The 13956-nt window shown below is 41.3% G+C and overlaps 1 protein-coding gene across 1 annotated transcript; it reads left to right on the forward strand.

The window, feature by feature from the left end:
- sgms2b (sphingomyelin synthase 2b) lies at positions 1-11195 on the forward strand. The gene is made up of 6 exons (XM_053482212.1): positions 1-84; positions 6161-6837; positions 8272-8389; positions 8500-8653; positions 9204-9370; positions 10603-11195. The coding sequence occupies exons 2-6, from the start codon at positions 6323-6325 to the stop codon at positions 10786-10788; spliced, it is 1140 nt and encodes a 379-aa protein (XP_053338187.1). The 5' UTR covers positions 1-84; positions 6161-6322; the 3' UTR covers positions 10789-11195.
- The last annotated feature ends 2761 nt before the right edge of the window (positions 11196-13956 follow it).

Below are 13956 nucleotides of genomic sequence, written 5' to 3' on the forward strand. Positions count from 1 at the left end.
CACACACACACACAAACACACACACACACTGCTGGGAGTTTCATCATCAGATCCAGGCGAAGTTCAGGTGAAATCCAGATCCAGGTGAGTGCTCGTATTTATTAAATGCTTGTTTACAAGCCAGAAATCTCCCTAATGTGATCAGAGTGAACGTTTCTAACATCACAGTGTGACTTATAAAGACGTTACGGAAATGCCATCGGTTTTATGGATTACGGGAAAGATAACGTTGTAAACAAATAATAAGCAAATATCCATACGGTCTTGTGATCTCTTGTGTCACCCGAGCCTCCAGGCTGTGCACGTTAGTACCTGTGTTAGTACCTGCGTTAGTACCTGCGTTATCACCTGCGTTAGTACCTGCGTTAGTACCCGGGGCTCTGTGTGCTCAGGTGTCGCAGGATTATTCTTAGTAATCAGTGTGTTTACATTTCCGTGTTTTTCCTGCTGTGTTTTTTTTCCATCGTTCCCTGAAAGAGGCGCCGTGCTGCTCTGAGGGGCGCGGGCCTTACTCGGGTTACACGACGTTTAAACACTACAGTGATTACACTGCAGGACTGTTCCATGTGATCCATCCTGTTAATTCTAGATCTAATGTAAGAGATGTGTCGCGCGCGCGTGGAGCGTCCATCCCGTCACGTCCCGGGTCAATAACCTCATGGGTGCAGCCTATCATCACCACCATCATCATCTTTATCACATAAAAACATGCCATAAAGGTTAACGATCTGATTGAACTCCTTTTACACTGCGTGCAGCGACGGCCTTCACTGGGTCCAATCACTTGGACACGTCAAAAGGATCCGACATTTTTCTGCCAGAATTTGAGACGTTTTTTTTTTTTTTTTTTTTGCTGTTGTTTAAAAGATTAATTGTTATGATCGATTAAGTGAAAAACTTATTTATGGATGGATAAATCATTAATAAATTAATAAAATAAATAAATACATCCATGCACGTGTGAAGTGTTTGTTTTAGTGTTAGATGCTGATTTTAAACAGAAAGAAAGACAGAGCCATATAAAGGAGTGAAAGAATGTGACCTGTGAGGAAAGTCGAGGGACAGCAGGGTGTGTCAGCTCCAGTCTCGCGCGCGCGCGCACACACACACACACACACACACACACACACACACACACCCTGGCACCTTACAGCCTTTGATACAATTTTTCCAGCAGAAGACACACCTTTATTTGCAGTTTATACCCACGCTCTCTCTCTCTCTCTCTCTCTCTCTCTGATTGTTGTCTAATCATCTAACCCTGAAAATATTCTGGATAATATTTTAGCAGTTATTATTTTTTACTAAATATTATGTAATAATTCTTTATAATTGCTAGAAAAAGGTTAAAGGCGTCTATAAGCTGATCTTCACAAAACCGCCGCATTACAGGTGTGATTCTATCTAATTAAAGGTGTCCTGGATTTTTAATGAATGAATTCAGAACGCTCACACACACACACACACACACACACACACACACACACACATTGGGAAAGGGCTAAGGGGTTGTCATCATGCAACAATTTCACTGCTCATTAATGCCTTGGCGCTGTTGAATCCTCTGATAAGAAGGTGTGTGTTAATTCTCTCTACCGTACGATATGGTTTCCATCGCAGCGACTCATTCACAGGGACGTGTACAGCGACACTGATGATAAACAGATTCATGAAACTCATCAGATGTAAGCAGAGACGCATGTGTTTAAAACATGAGTGTAAGGAGTCTCCAGTGTGAGCGCTGTGTAAAGCAGGAACTGTAGTCTCTCACACTGTCTGACCATTTTAATTCATACACATTCACCTTCCATACAAACTTTAATAATTCTTTTGATTGTGTAAAGCTGCTTTGTGCAATGACAATTGTTAAACACGCTATACAAATAAAACAGAAAATTGAATATGACTAGTGTAAGTACACATCACTGACAGGTAAAGAGTCTGTAGAAACAGTTAACATGTTAAATCTTTAATGTAATCAGTGATATTATTATTATTATTATTATTATTATTTGAGGTTGAAGCCCACGTCCATGTCTGTGTGTCTCTCTGTACAGCAGAACTCTCTGTCTAACTTATTAATACAAAGAAATCCCATTCTGTAAGGTTGAGTATCTTACGCCTTGTTTACACTAAGTTGTCCTTCTTTGGTGCTCAGACAAATACACTCCCTGTTCGGTAATCGGAGAGTGAATCACAGATGAGAAATGGAAAAAGTAGATAAAAGGATAAAGATGAAGTTTTGTCTTAAAACCACTCCAGCGTGTTAAAATTCACTTATACCACTTCAGCGCTGTTATTTCAGCCAAAGTGAAAATATGAACTAATCCCAGTCAAAATATTCACTTTATCTTTTCTAATTAATATCTATTGGTGCAGGTGTTTGTTTACATTGAGACAGTAGCGCATTAGTAGATTATTTTACAGTAGATTATTAAATCCCACACATAACTGTTCATAACATCACTTTTACTCCACATTTAGATTCACTGATGGTGCAGATTAAACTACAGGCAGAGATCTAAGGACTGCAAAATGTATAAATTCGATTTGAGACACGCTCACAGTTGTTTCTAGCGCATGTGCAGTACAGTACACGGTCAAAACTTGTGGTTTATAATCTGGCACAAAACTGCTCATAACATCATGTCTATTCAACATTTTAATTTTATTTATGGTGCAGGTTGAACTTCAGGCAAATATCTGCACCATGAATGAAATCAAGCACTGCAACAGACTGGAGTGTTTCTGAGACTGGTTTCTGGTCCCCCAGTGAAACAAAGATATAAGTAAAAGAGTGAATTCAAAACCTGTCTTTTATTTATCAAAACACTCGCATATCACATTAAATTTCCCCCATAAGACATAATGGAAACTTAGATGATTCGTTCCACAACTTAAAAATATTCATATAAAAATCATTAATACAAAATATAAAGTAAAAATGAAACAAATTACTCTGCAGTTTACCATGGGAAAGTGTAGTAACGCAGTTCTGTAGCTTATGCCTTTATTGACAAACAACAGAAAAGCATAAAATAGTTATAACAAAAACTAATGACACACGTGCTCTCTGCTTCTCATGTTCAGCTGCTGGTTCTCCGCTCTTTAAGAACATGAATCCTTACCATTACGTCCTACTGCGATCGAGTGGATAGGTGGGTTTATTGTTCACCTGTCCACTAGATGGCGGAGTGAGTAATGCAGTGATTGAGACCAGAGAAAGGAGAAAAGAGGGAGGGGGTCGCTGCTGAAGTGGGGTGACAGACGCGCACACACACACACACACACACACACACACACTCGTTTATCAAGATAAAATTTATTTAATTTTGAGTAACGCTCGCAATCCAAGGTTCCACTGTGTGTGTGTGTGTGTGTGTGTGTGTGTATATATATATATAGATAGATGGATAGATAGATAGATAGAGAGATAACGAGATATGGAGAGAAAGAGGAAGTGAGTGTTTATCGCTGCTATAACATCAGAGACATCATGAACTCACTCGTCTCCACTGATCCTCTTCACTGTAATTTGTAATATTTCTATATATTTGTAATTTTCCTGTGCTGTGGGAGGAATAAACCAGCTGAGTTTGTGCACGTGTAAAATACTGAAAAACTATGTCATTATAAACTAAACCTGTTCTTGTGTCTAAGGTTCTATCAGAAATGTACCTCTTTAGTACCTTTATGGTGTATGTTCTACATATACACAGCGGCGGCCAGTCAATAAGGCGGAGAAGGATGCTACTTTAACATGTAATTATTTAACAAAATAATTATTTATAAAATCAATATTAATAAAGTCAATTAGTCACAATAGTCCGCTGTATTACTTAATATCATTTATTTACAATTGAAAAAAATCAAAACTGTATTACGTTCATTTGTGTTGGTGTACGCGGGCGCCAAATAAACGAGTGTCTCTGTAGGCGCGTAAATTGTGATCTGAGGCTGAACTCTTAAAGGATTTTTTCAAATCATACTTGAGGCACAGCTCTGTCCGCCCCCAACCCTCCCACTTTTGTTCTTAGCGAATCAATATTGTTTTTAAATATTTGGGCTCATGTGATTGGCCCATTCTCAACGAGTCTCATTAACAGCAGATTGTTAGTTAATGTATTGAATAGTGATTGATGTGGAAGCAGATAAATATGAGAGGAAATTCTGTCATTTCTTTGCTGAAAAACTCCTTCACAAGGCGAAGGAAATAAGTTGGAGAGCCTGGACCAGATCGACCTGATCTTCTTCTAATCTAAAAGCAGCAGTCATGTGATCACGGCCCAGCTTACACTTGGTGCTTTTCTAGCACTTCTCATGGCTATTTACAGGCGATTATTAAAGGTTTGCGCCCCCCGAATGTTTTCGCAGTAGCCGCCACTGCCTATACAGGCGCATGTAGTGTACTTTTAAATCTCTTAAAACTTGTTATGGTTTAATTGACATCACTGTAAATCATTGTAATTGTGTTGATTGTGCGTGTTAATACCCTGTGGCCCCGCCCGTTAGAAACACCTCAGCATTAAAGCAGTTTACCTTGTTAACAGGTGCACTGCAAGGTGTCGGCAGTGTTGTGCTGTTGTTATAGAGACTAAACTCGTGTAACATTCGAGTGCTGGAGTGGCGGCGCCATTTTAGTGATTTCAGAAACTCTGGTGAAACATTAGCACATTTTAGTCACATTATAAACTAATACAGTATATATTAAACCTTTATGATGGGGCAGGCACGTTAATGTTTCTTGAATCACAGTAGGCCTTTATTAATTTATTAAGTTAGTTATTTGGCATATGGATTACATCTTCACGCAGGGAGAGACGTTAATAATTAGCGTGCTAAGTGTGAGCTAATGTGTAGTAAAATAAGAGATACAGAAAACCATCTCAATAAAGGTGTTTACAGGGGCATGTAAATAGGTAGTGTGTGTGTGTGTGCGTGTGTGTGAAGGCCACTGTGGAATGAGGATTTAATGTAACAACAGTTGAAGTTGTTTCTGTGTAACAGCAAGTTTGTAGCCTGTACAGCCTGAGAACTCGACCTTGAATTACTCTGACCTCCTCCTTTATGACATCACAATTATACAGTAATAACTGCTGTGGCACAACAATAGAATAGATCACTGTGTCGTGCTGAGGAGCGGAGTTACTCTTCTATACTGTACAGCGTCTCAGGGGCCTATCCCAGGAGTCTTCGGGCACAAGGCATGGTGCCGATCCATTACAAGGGTGCGTGCACACACACACACACAGACACACACACTACTGTCTGCATGTTTTTATGTTTTTGGACTGTGGAAGGTAACAGGGAGAATGCACACAGACCCCGAGGCGGGAATCGAACCCTCAAGCCTGGAGGTGCAAGGCGACAGTGCTAACCGCTACGCTAATGTATCACCAAAAGAACAAGTCTTATTTATAACCTGACTAAAGTTACAGCTGATGTTGTAGAACATCATTAACAACACTACATCAGACTCACAGGCTAAACTCCTCCTTTCCTGCACATGTTCCTTACAGTTGCAGGGATGCAGTGTAGTGGGATGTAGGGTGTAGTGTCGCCCGCTCCAATGGTTAGTCTGCAGCTTGAGTGGGGCAGAATCTGTGGCTCCGCCCACTTAACTGTACCAGTCGACATCCTGTGGGAGGCAAATTGACAAGCCTTCACACCCAGCACACACCGCCTCGTTCAGATTACACACGTCCTTGTGAGTTCACTTTAGGACAAAAGGGCGGAGTATGATTGTTATATCTGTGGGCGGAGCTCATTTCAGAGCCAGAAAAATCTCAGCAAGACAGCACCCTTGGATCCTATTGTACTTTGTGTTTAAATGTTTATAATTACAGGCGTTAAAACACCTTTAGCGTCACAGAGCGCACCTTTATTCACGCTAAACAAAGACGACTTTAAGGATTTCCTACATGATCAGGTATGTTCGAGGAAATTTGCGATGTCGGACAAATCCAAGGATAAAGATGCAGCAACAGTCTTTTGCATGAAACAATTTAAAATTAACAAACAACACATGAAAGAGGTTCAGACTCCTGAGCTCATTTTCATGTGACATATGATCCAGTGTTGTTTCAGTATGAGTGTAACAAACACTTTTCCATTTCTGACACGCCTACTTACTGTCTCTCTCTCTCTCTCTCTCTCTCAGGTCATCATTTACACAGGAAACAGCAGATATTTACCACCTTGTGGTTTTGTTTCTGTTTATCGGAAGCGATTGTTTTCCATTTAACTAACACAGTTGTGTAGGACTGTGTGTATGTGTGTGTGAGGCGCTGAGTAAGGAAGCTTGCGGGCAGGTGTGTGTACGATGGCGGTGACTGACCTCTCGGAAACCGCACAGCACGAGGGTGATGGCCACATTGAGGTATTAGTTCTGGACACTTCCCCATGCACTCAGACTCCGCCCACAGAACTCACCCTGGCCATTACAGAAGAGGGCGGAGCCACAGATCACCCCACAGACAGCACCGCACCCCAGTCACGTCTGTCTCGAGGATTTGCGCGCTTGCTGCGTAAGAACCAGGACTACGTCCGCATCAGTTTGAGTGAGCCACGCCATGAGCGCCTGCATGTCGAGGATTTACCGGCTGAGTGGTGGAAAACGGGCGTGGCCTTCCTGTGGGCGGGGACTATGCTTTTCTGCACCACGGTCATGATAACAGTGGTGCACGAACGCGTCCCGGAGAAGGCAGACAACCCGCCGCTGCCCGATAAGTTCTTTGATTTTGTCCCCCGTCTGGAGTGGGCCTTTACGGTCACTGAGGTCATCGGCATCGCACTGACGCTCATCTGGACCGCACAGTGGTTCTGTCTCGAACACAAGTCAGTATTTACTCTCTGTCTCCTTTGGTTTTTGTCTGACTGTCCCCCTGCTACTGTCTTTGTGCCTGTCTCTTTGTCGGGGTCTCTCTGCTGCTCTTTCTCTCTTTGACTGTCCCTCTTTTTTACCACCACTCTGCTTGTCTCTCATTTTCATTTTGTCTCTGCCTGTCTCTCTCTGTTGTGGTTGTCTGTCTGTCTCTGTTTTTAATTGTCTCTCTTTTTTACTGTCTCTCTGTTTTTTTTAGTCTCTGCCTGTCTCGCTCTGTTGCTGTCTCTTTTTCACTGTCTCTCTTTCATTGTCTCTCTGCCGGTCTCTCTTTCATTGTCTCTCTTTTCATAGTCACTCTGCTTATCTCGCTTTTTCTCTGTGTCTCTGCCTGTCTCTCATTGTCTCTCTTCTTGTCCCTCTCTGTTATGATGACTCTGCCTGTCCCCTTTTTCACCATCTCTCTGCTTGCCTCTTTTTCATTGTCTCTCTTTTGTTGTCTCTCTGTCTCTCATTTTTCTATCACTCTTTTTCAGTGTCTCTCTGCCGGTCTCTCTCTTTCATTGCCTCTCTTTTTTTTACCAGCACTCTGCTTGTCTTTCTTTTTCTCTGTGCCTCTGCCTGTCTCTCACTTTCTCTCTACTTGTCCCCTTTATTATGGTGACTCTGCCTGTCTTTGTTTTTCACTGTCTCTGATTGTCTCTATCAATGTCTCTCTACCTGTCTCTCCTTTAGTCTGTCTTTCTGCATGTCACTTTTTCTTTCTCTTTCTCTAATGCTGTCTTTACATACTGTATGTAGTGTAAATGTGTGTCTTGGTGTGTAATAACACACACTACATACACAGCTGCTGAGTGTAACACAGTAATTCAGGGAAACATTTGGGGAAACTTATTAGATTTAATTGTTCTGATTTGCTGTGATAACTTTATATGGCTCAGTGGAGTCACAAGCACAATATCTAGTTTTAGAAAGTGTAGAATGTATATACTGTACATATGTGAATGAGGAATTCATGGAAATTAGGATTTTACACACACACACACACACACCGCCAACCAATCAGAAACAAGTATTCTGCACCAACATGGGACAAGTGAACAGACTCCAGGGGTAGCTCAGTGGTTAAGGCATTGGACTACGGTTCGGAAGATCTCAGGTTCAAACCCCACAACCACCAAGTTGTCCCTGTTGGGCCCTTGAGCGCGGCCCTTAACCCTCAACTGCTCAGATGTGTAATGAGATAAAAATGTAAGTCGCTCTGGATAAGAGCGTCTGCCAAAATGACTAAATGTAAAATCTCTTTAATAATTAATGCTGCGCTCTTTCAGAAGAAGGTGGTGTTTGTTCTGCTGCCATATGCTCAGGGTTTGTCCACTGATGACAGAATGATCAAGGAAGTGTGTTTTTGTGTTTTTGTGTGTGTGTGTGTGTGTGTGTGTGTTCAGGTCAATCATAGGCCGAAGATTCTTCTTCCTGATCGGGATCCTGTATTTGTATCGCATCATCACCATGTATGTCACCACGCTGCCTGTCCCGAGCACACATATGAACTGTGCTCCCAAGGTTTGTGTGTGCGCATGCACGTGTGTGTGTGTGTGTGTGTCCTTTGCTTTCATCTCCTCTGTAATGAGCCCTTACTCTCTCTCTCTCTCTCTCTCTCTCTCTCTCTCCAGCTGTATGATGATGCAGTAGGGAAAGTGCATCGCATCCTCCAGCTGCTCTCTGGAGGTGGTTTGTCCATCACGGGTTCACACATGATGTGTGGTGATTTCCTGTACAGCGGTCACACAGTCATGCTCACTCTCACCTCCCTCTTCATTACTGAGTGTGAGTGTGTCCATCATCATCATCATCATCATCGAGCTAGTTACAGCTAAAAGCATTATTACACACACTGAACATTCTAGGTTCTATCTCGTCTACTCTTAGCTAACTGCTGGTCTCCACACTGCAGAGACTTGTGGAGGCTTCCACCAGTTTACCCAGTTACAACTGATATACTGAATAAAACCACATGGAAGACAGTACCTGCCACATAGCCTGCATTTTAGGCTAGCAAGCTAGAGAGATAGCTATCGTAACGTTTGAACAGCTGCTGGTTGTCATGGTGACAGTATATTTGACCAGTGGTATGACAACTTCAACCAAAACTCTGGTACTGAAATGACCTCCACTTGTGATTTAATGTGGACTCAGAGCTAATTAATTAGTCATGATAATGTTATCCGGTGGTTGTCATGGTGATGTTTTATTTGGACAATATGCCTGCATGTATGTATGTGTATATTCACAGATTTTTGTAGTTGCTTCCTGTTGATTGATGAATGAGCTGCAGGTGATCTGCTTGACCTTCTGTATGGTTTATTTCCTGTGTCAGACTCCCCCCGCAGGCTGTGGTGGTATCACGTGGGCTGCTGGTTGCTGAGCATGGTGGGCGTGGTCTTCATCCTTGTGGCTCATGAGCACTACAGCGTCGACGTGGTGGTGGCGTACTTCGTTACCTCACGCCTCTTCTACTGGTACCACACCTTGGCTAACAACCAGGTAAACACCACCAGCACAGCATGGAGCCAGTGAGACGTATCTCGGAGCGGGACATGGACGAGCCGCTGTGCTGCGGTATCATGTCCTGTCCAACAACGACCAGGCACTGTTCAACTGTAAACTCTAGTCCTTTAAGTTCGTAACATGGGCCTTAGTGTGCTAATGAGAATAATGTAAGTTATAATGGTTTATAATGGTTTATAATGGTTAAACCGGTCACGGAATTAGCAAGAAACGACATCGTCATCTCTCATTGGTAGTGTCTCTATCAAAACGAGCCAGAGAATGACTTTTATTAGACAGAGATTTTTAGTGACATCACAGGTCAGGAACCAAAGTTGACCAGCATATAAATGTTTTCCTAAACTGACAGTTAAATCCAATTTTATTTATTTATTTATTTTTACTATTTTTGTTCTTTTACATTGTAATTGTTCTACTTAATGTCGTTTGTAAAGGACTGAGAATAAGGTAATCTAAATTCTCTATATGTATATTCTGTACACGTAGCAGAACTGACAATAAAGCAGACTTTGAAGTCAAAAGATGCGAACAATTATAATGATCATATTGTCCCTGATGAACAAGCCGAGGGCAAAAGGAAACCCATCCTCATCTGGGTGATAACAGAAGATATACAGTAGCAGGAACAGCTTGTCTTTAAAGGCAGTTATTTCGCACTAATGAGGCTGAAATTACATTATAAAAACATGTTGCATCATCTCCTTGGCCACCTGAATCAGAGGCTGTGTGTCATCTACGCAACGTTTGTTTTCATATTCGTTATCTAAAGGTATAATTTGGGTTTTTCCAGGTCTGTCTTAAATCAAAATTGATGTTCAAATTCCACAACCTTCGTTTTCCTGAGCTACATCAAGATGCTGTCTTTTGTTTCCGCGGAACAACAACCCATACAGTTATTAGTGCTAAATATACAACAAAGTTAAAAGATAGCAACTTGATTTCGCTCAATAGGCCTGATGATGTTTTAAGAGAGACCCGAAAATCCCACGTAGTGCTTGGTATTTATTCTCACCCTGATGAACATCTTTGCTCCTTGTGTTTGACTATAAGAACCAAAAACACAAGAACCCAGTCAGTGAATTGGTTAATCAAATAGACAATTGAATCACTGAAGCAGATTGAAAGAGTCAGAATCAGATAATAATAATAATAATAATAATAATAATAATAATAATAATTCTCTCTCTCTCTCTCTCTCTCTCTTTCAGTCTCTAAGAGACTCTCCTCAGAATTACCTCTCTCGTGTGTGGTGGAGGTTCTTCTTTAACTTCCTGGAGAGGAACGTTCACGCTGTGGTACCCTGTGAGTTTCGCTGGCCGGTTCCTTTGCCCACCTCCTGGATAACTTCATCATGTGACTCATACTCCAAAGTGCAGATCACCCGAGAAGAGTGACACACACACACACACACACACACACGGGACGGAAGGTTACAGCTCAGGCTCTCACACACTGCAGTATTTTACAGACTGAGAGGATAGACCTCTGTGTGTGTGTGTGTGTGCACATGTGCAAGTTTGTGCCGAAGTGCTTTAAAGACTATCTGATGAAAAAAAAGAAGAAAATAAGTTATTTTAAATGAAGGATGTTTATGTTTGTGTCTCAGCCGCATGCCGTTAGCATCACCGCGGCGAGTGTGTTTACTGGCGTTACTGAAATACTGTTTTTTATGTTTGTTAAGACGTACTGTGTTCTATTTCAGTGTCAATATATTTTGCATAAATAATGAAAGTTCATCAGAGCATGTTGTTGTGTTTTGTTCTGCTGAGACATGTAACATAATAAACTATTTTTCTATATATTTGTGAATACACACACTGGTCTTTCTCCAGCTATAAACATTGACTTGTGCGCTAAGTCTCCTGGGATAGGCTCCAGGTCCTCGTGACCCTGAATACAGGATAAAGCGGTATAGACAATGAGTGAGTGAGTGTATGAAATGTAAATGTGTAGTTAGCTAATGTGTTATGTAGTCCCAGATGAGCAAGCCGAGGACGGTGGCAAGGAAAATCTCCCTGAGGAAGAAACCTTGAGAGGAACCAGACTCAACAGGGAACCCATCCACATTTGGGTGATAACAGATAGCAGGGACTGACTGTGTCTGAGTCCCGAGCGTTAATTGGAAGACTATGCCATATTTTTGTAAAAAAAACTCTTCCCCCAGCTGTAGTTTTCATAATATGCGGTATTGACAAGCAGCCTGCATCTTTCGATTGAAGTAGGCATGGCGGTTCATAAGACACTAGCAGCCAATAGTGGTGAACAATTATAAGAATAAATATGCATGAAAATAAATATGCATATGAATAAATACAGTAATGTTGTGCAAGTATATAATAAAAAAAAAAACCTTGGAAGAATGAATGCAATGAATGTGAAACAAGTATACATGTAACGCTCAGGTTTTATACTAAAGCTAATTACACGAATCCGGGGTCTTAAATCTATACACGGGCTAATATTAATCACTTCCGGTGTTGCACAATCTTCACGGAGCAAGTAAAGACACGCTACAACAATAACTTCCACAACTAACCAAAGTGTATTAAGTGAGAAAAAGATATATACACACAAATAAAGTGCACCGACAACCAATAGATACAAAATATATACAACTATAAACAAAGTTTGAAATGTATGCGTGTGTGTGAGAGTGTATGAAAGTCCAAGTCCGTGTTATTGTAAGTGTGTAATGGTGTACATGAGAGATGGCTCGGCCTCACCGGTTGTAGATGGTAAATCCGGGAACACGAGTAAACGGAATGAAGTGGGTACTGAATGTGTCCAGTGAAGATTAATCCAGACATGGAAAGTAATCCTCCGTGACTCCAAACAATCTCTCTCTCTCATTTAAAAAGCAGAGCGCTGTCTCATCTCTCCGTGTCGGGTCCTTTGCCGGTTCCGGCTTTATACCGGCACACGTGACCCAACGCCGCTTCCGGGTTCCCTCGCGCAGCTATCGCGCACGCTCGCGAGAGCTTAACCCATGTGGACCCGAACACGAGTCATGGGACAACGTAAACCGTTTTAAGCACATTTTCTTGTGCAGTTGAGCAGCATTAGCTTCTTAATGATTAGCACTCTATTAGAAATGACCCTTCATGTGGCCGCGCTACATACATATATATACAATATACATATATACACATCCATATATACATACCCATGTACACATATATATATATATATATATATATATATATATATATATATATATATAATTTTGATTTGAAAAACGAGCATTGTCTTGGTTTACAAGCACGGAGTATCATGTTTCACGCATGCGCTTCTTGTTTTGACACCGAGCGTCACGTGTTCACAACTGAGCCAACAATTTTTCACGCTCTTGCGCAGCTGAATCGTCTCCCCTGCCGGGATGTTAGTGCGCGTCTCTTACTGGTATAATCAACATCAGTGCACGCGTGTACTGTTTACTATAACACTGTGACCCTGTGTGTGTGTAAAACATATTTTATTTTGTGTTCGGAAGCGTGTGTGTACAGCGCGTATACTGTTTCTTATAACACACGTGTGTGTGCGCGAGTAAAGCAAAAGAAATTCTCAATACAGAGGAATAGAATACGAGATGTAAGTTAGGACATAGAGCCTGAGTTTTGTTCTTCAGTGGGGTTTTTTTGTTGGATTTAAGTGCAGGATCCACACGAGTCCACAAGTTTGTACTATGAAATGCAGAAAATAAAAGAACGGGCATCGACCAGTTGGTCCATCTCATCATTACACGAGCATGAATTAACGAGCTGTTAAGCTGTCGCGAGCAACATAAAAAAAAGCGGAGAAGCTTTAATAATTTAGAAGAGAACAACAGTCTTTCCATTAATGTGTGTGTGTGTGTGTGTGTGTGTGTGTGTGTGTTTAAACGAGAGGAGAATGTTTTAATGTGTAAGATAAGAAGGGGGAGACAGGAGGGGCTGAAAGCAAGTCTCCCATTATTCTAGCCTCACACACACACACACACACACACACACACACACGCACACACATACACAGCGCCTGCGTGCACAAAAAGAAACACTTATCTGCCGGGATTTATTCTTTACTTTTTTGAAAAATAAAGTGGAGGTTAATTTGTTTCATTTTTACTTAATATTTTGTATTAATTATTTTTAGGTATTAATTTCTTTGGGCTGTAGAACGAAAAATTTAAGAGTCCGTTATTTTTTGTATAGGCTTTATACATTAACACATGCTAGACAATACTGTGCATGTGTGTGTGTGTTTATGTCTATGTCTAAAATTTGGTATTTTATTGAGTGAAGTTTGTTAGAAGATAAACAGTCAGGTCTCAGCTCAGGAATGTGACAGGAAACTCAGACCTCTGCTGTTGTATCTTTACCTCCCAAGAACACAAGGTGTGAATCAGGGAAGATCAGAGGAAGTCAAATTCTTCATCTAAAAATTCTGTAAGGGGTTATTATGTTTTTTACGTGAAACCTCAGATTCCTCTGATCTTTCCCCTATTTAGAGAGGTGAAGACAAGCGCGACCTGACCATTCAACATTCACGAGTCACTGTGTGGAATTTAGACTTTAGATCAAACTGTA

Source organism: Clarias gariepinus, chromosome 22 (assembly GCF_024256425.1).
Source record: "Clarias gariepinus isolate MV-2021 ecotype Netherlands chromosome 22, CGAR_prim_01v2, whole genome shotgun sequence".
Lineage (NCBI taxonomy): Eukaryota > Metazoa > Chordata > Actinopteri > Siluriformes > Clariidae > Clarias > Clarias gariepinus.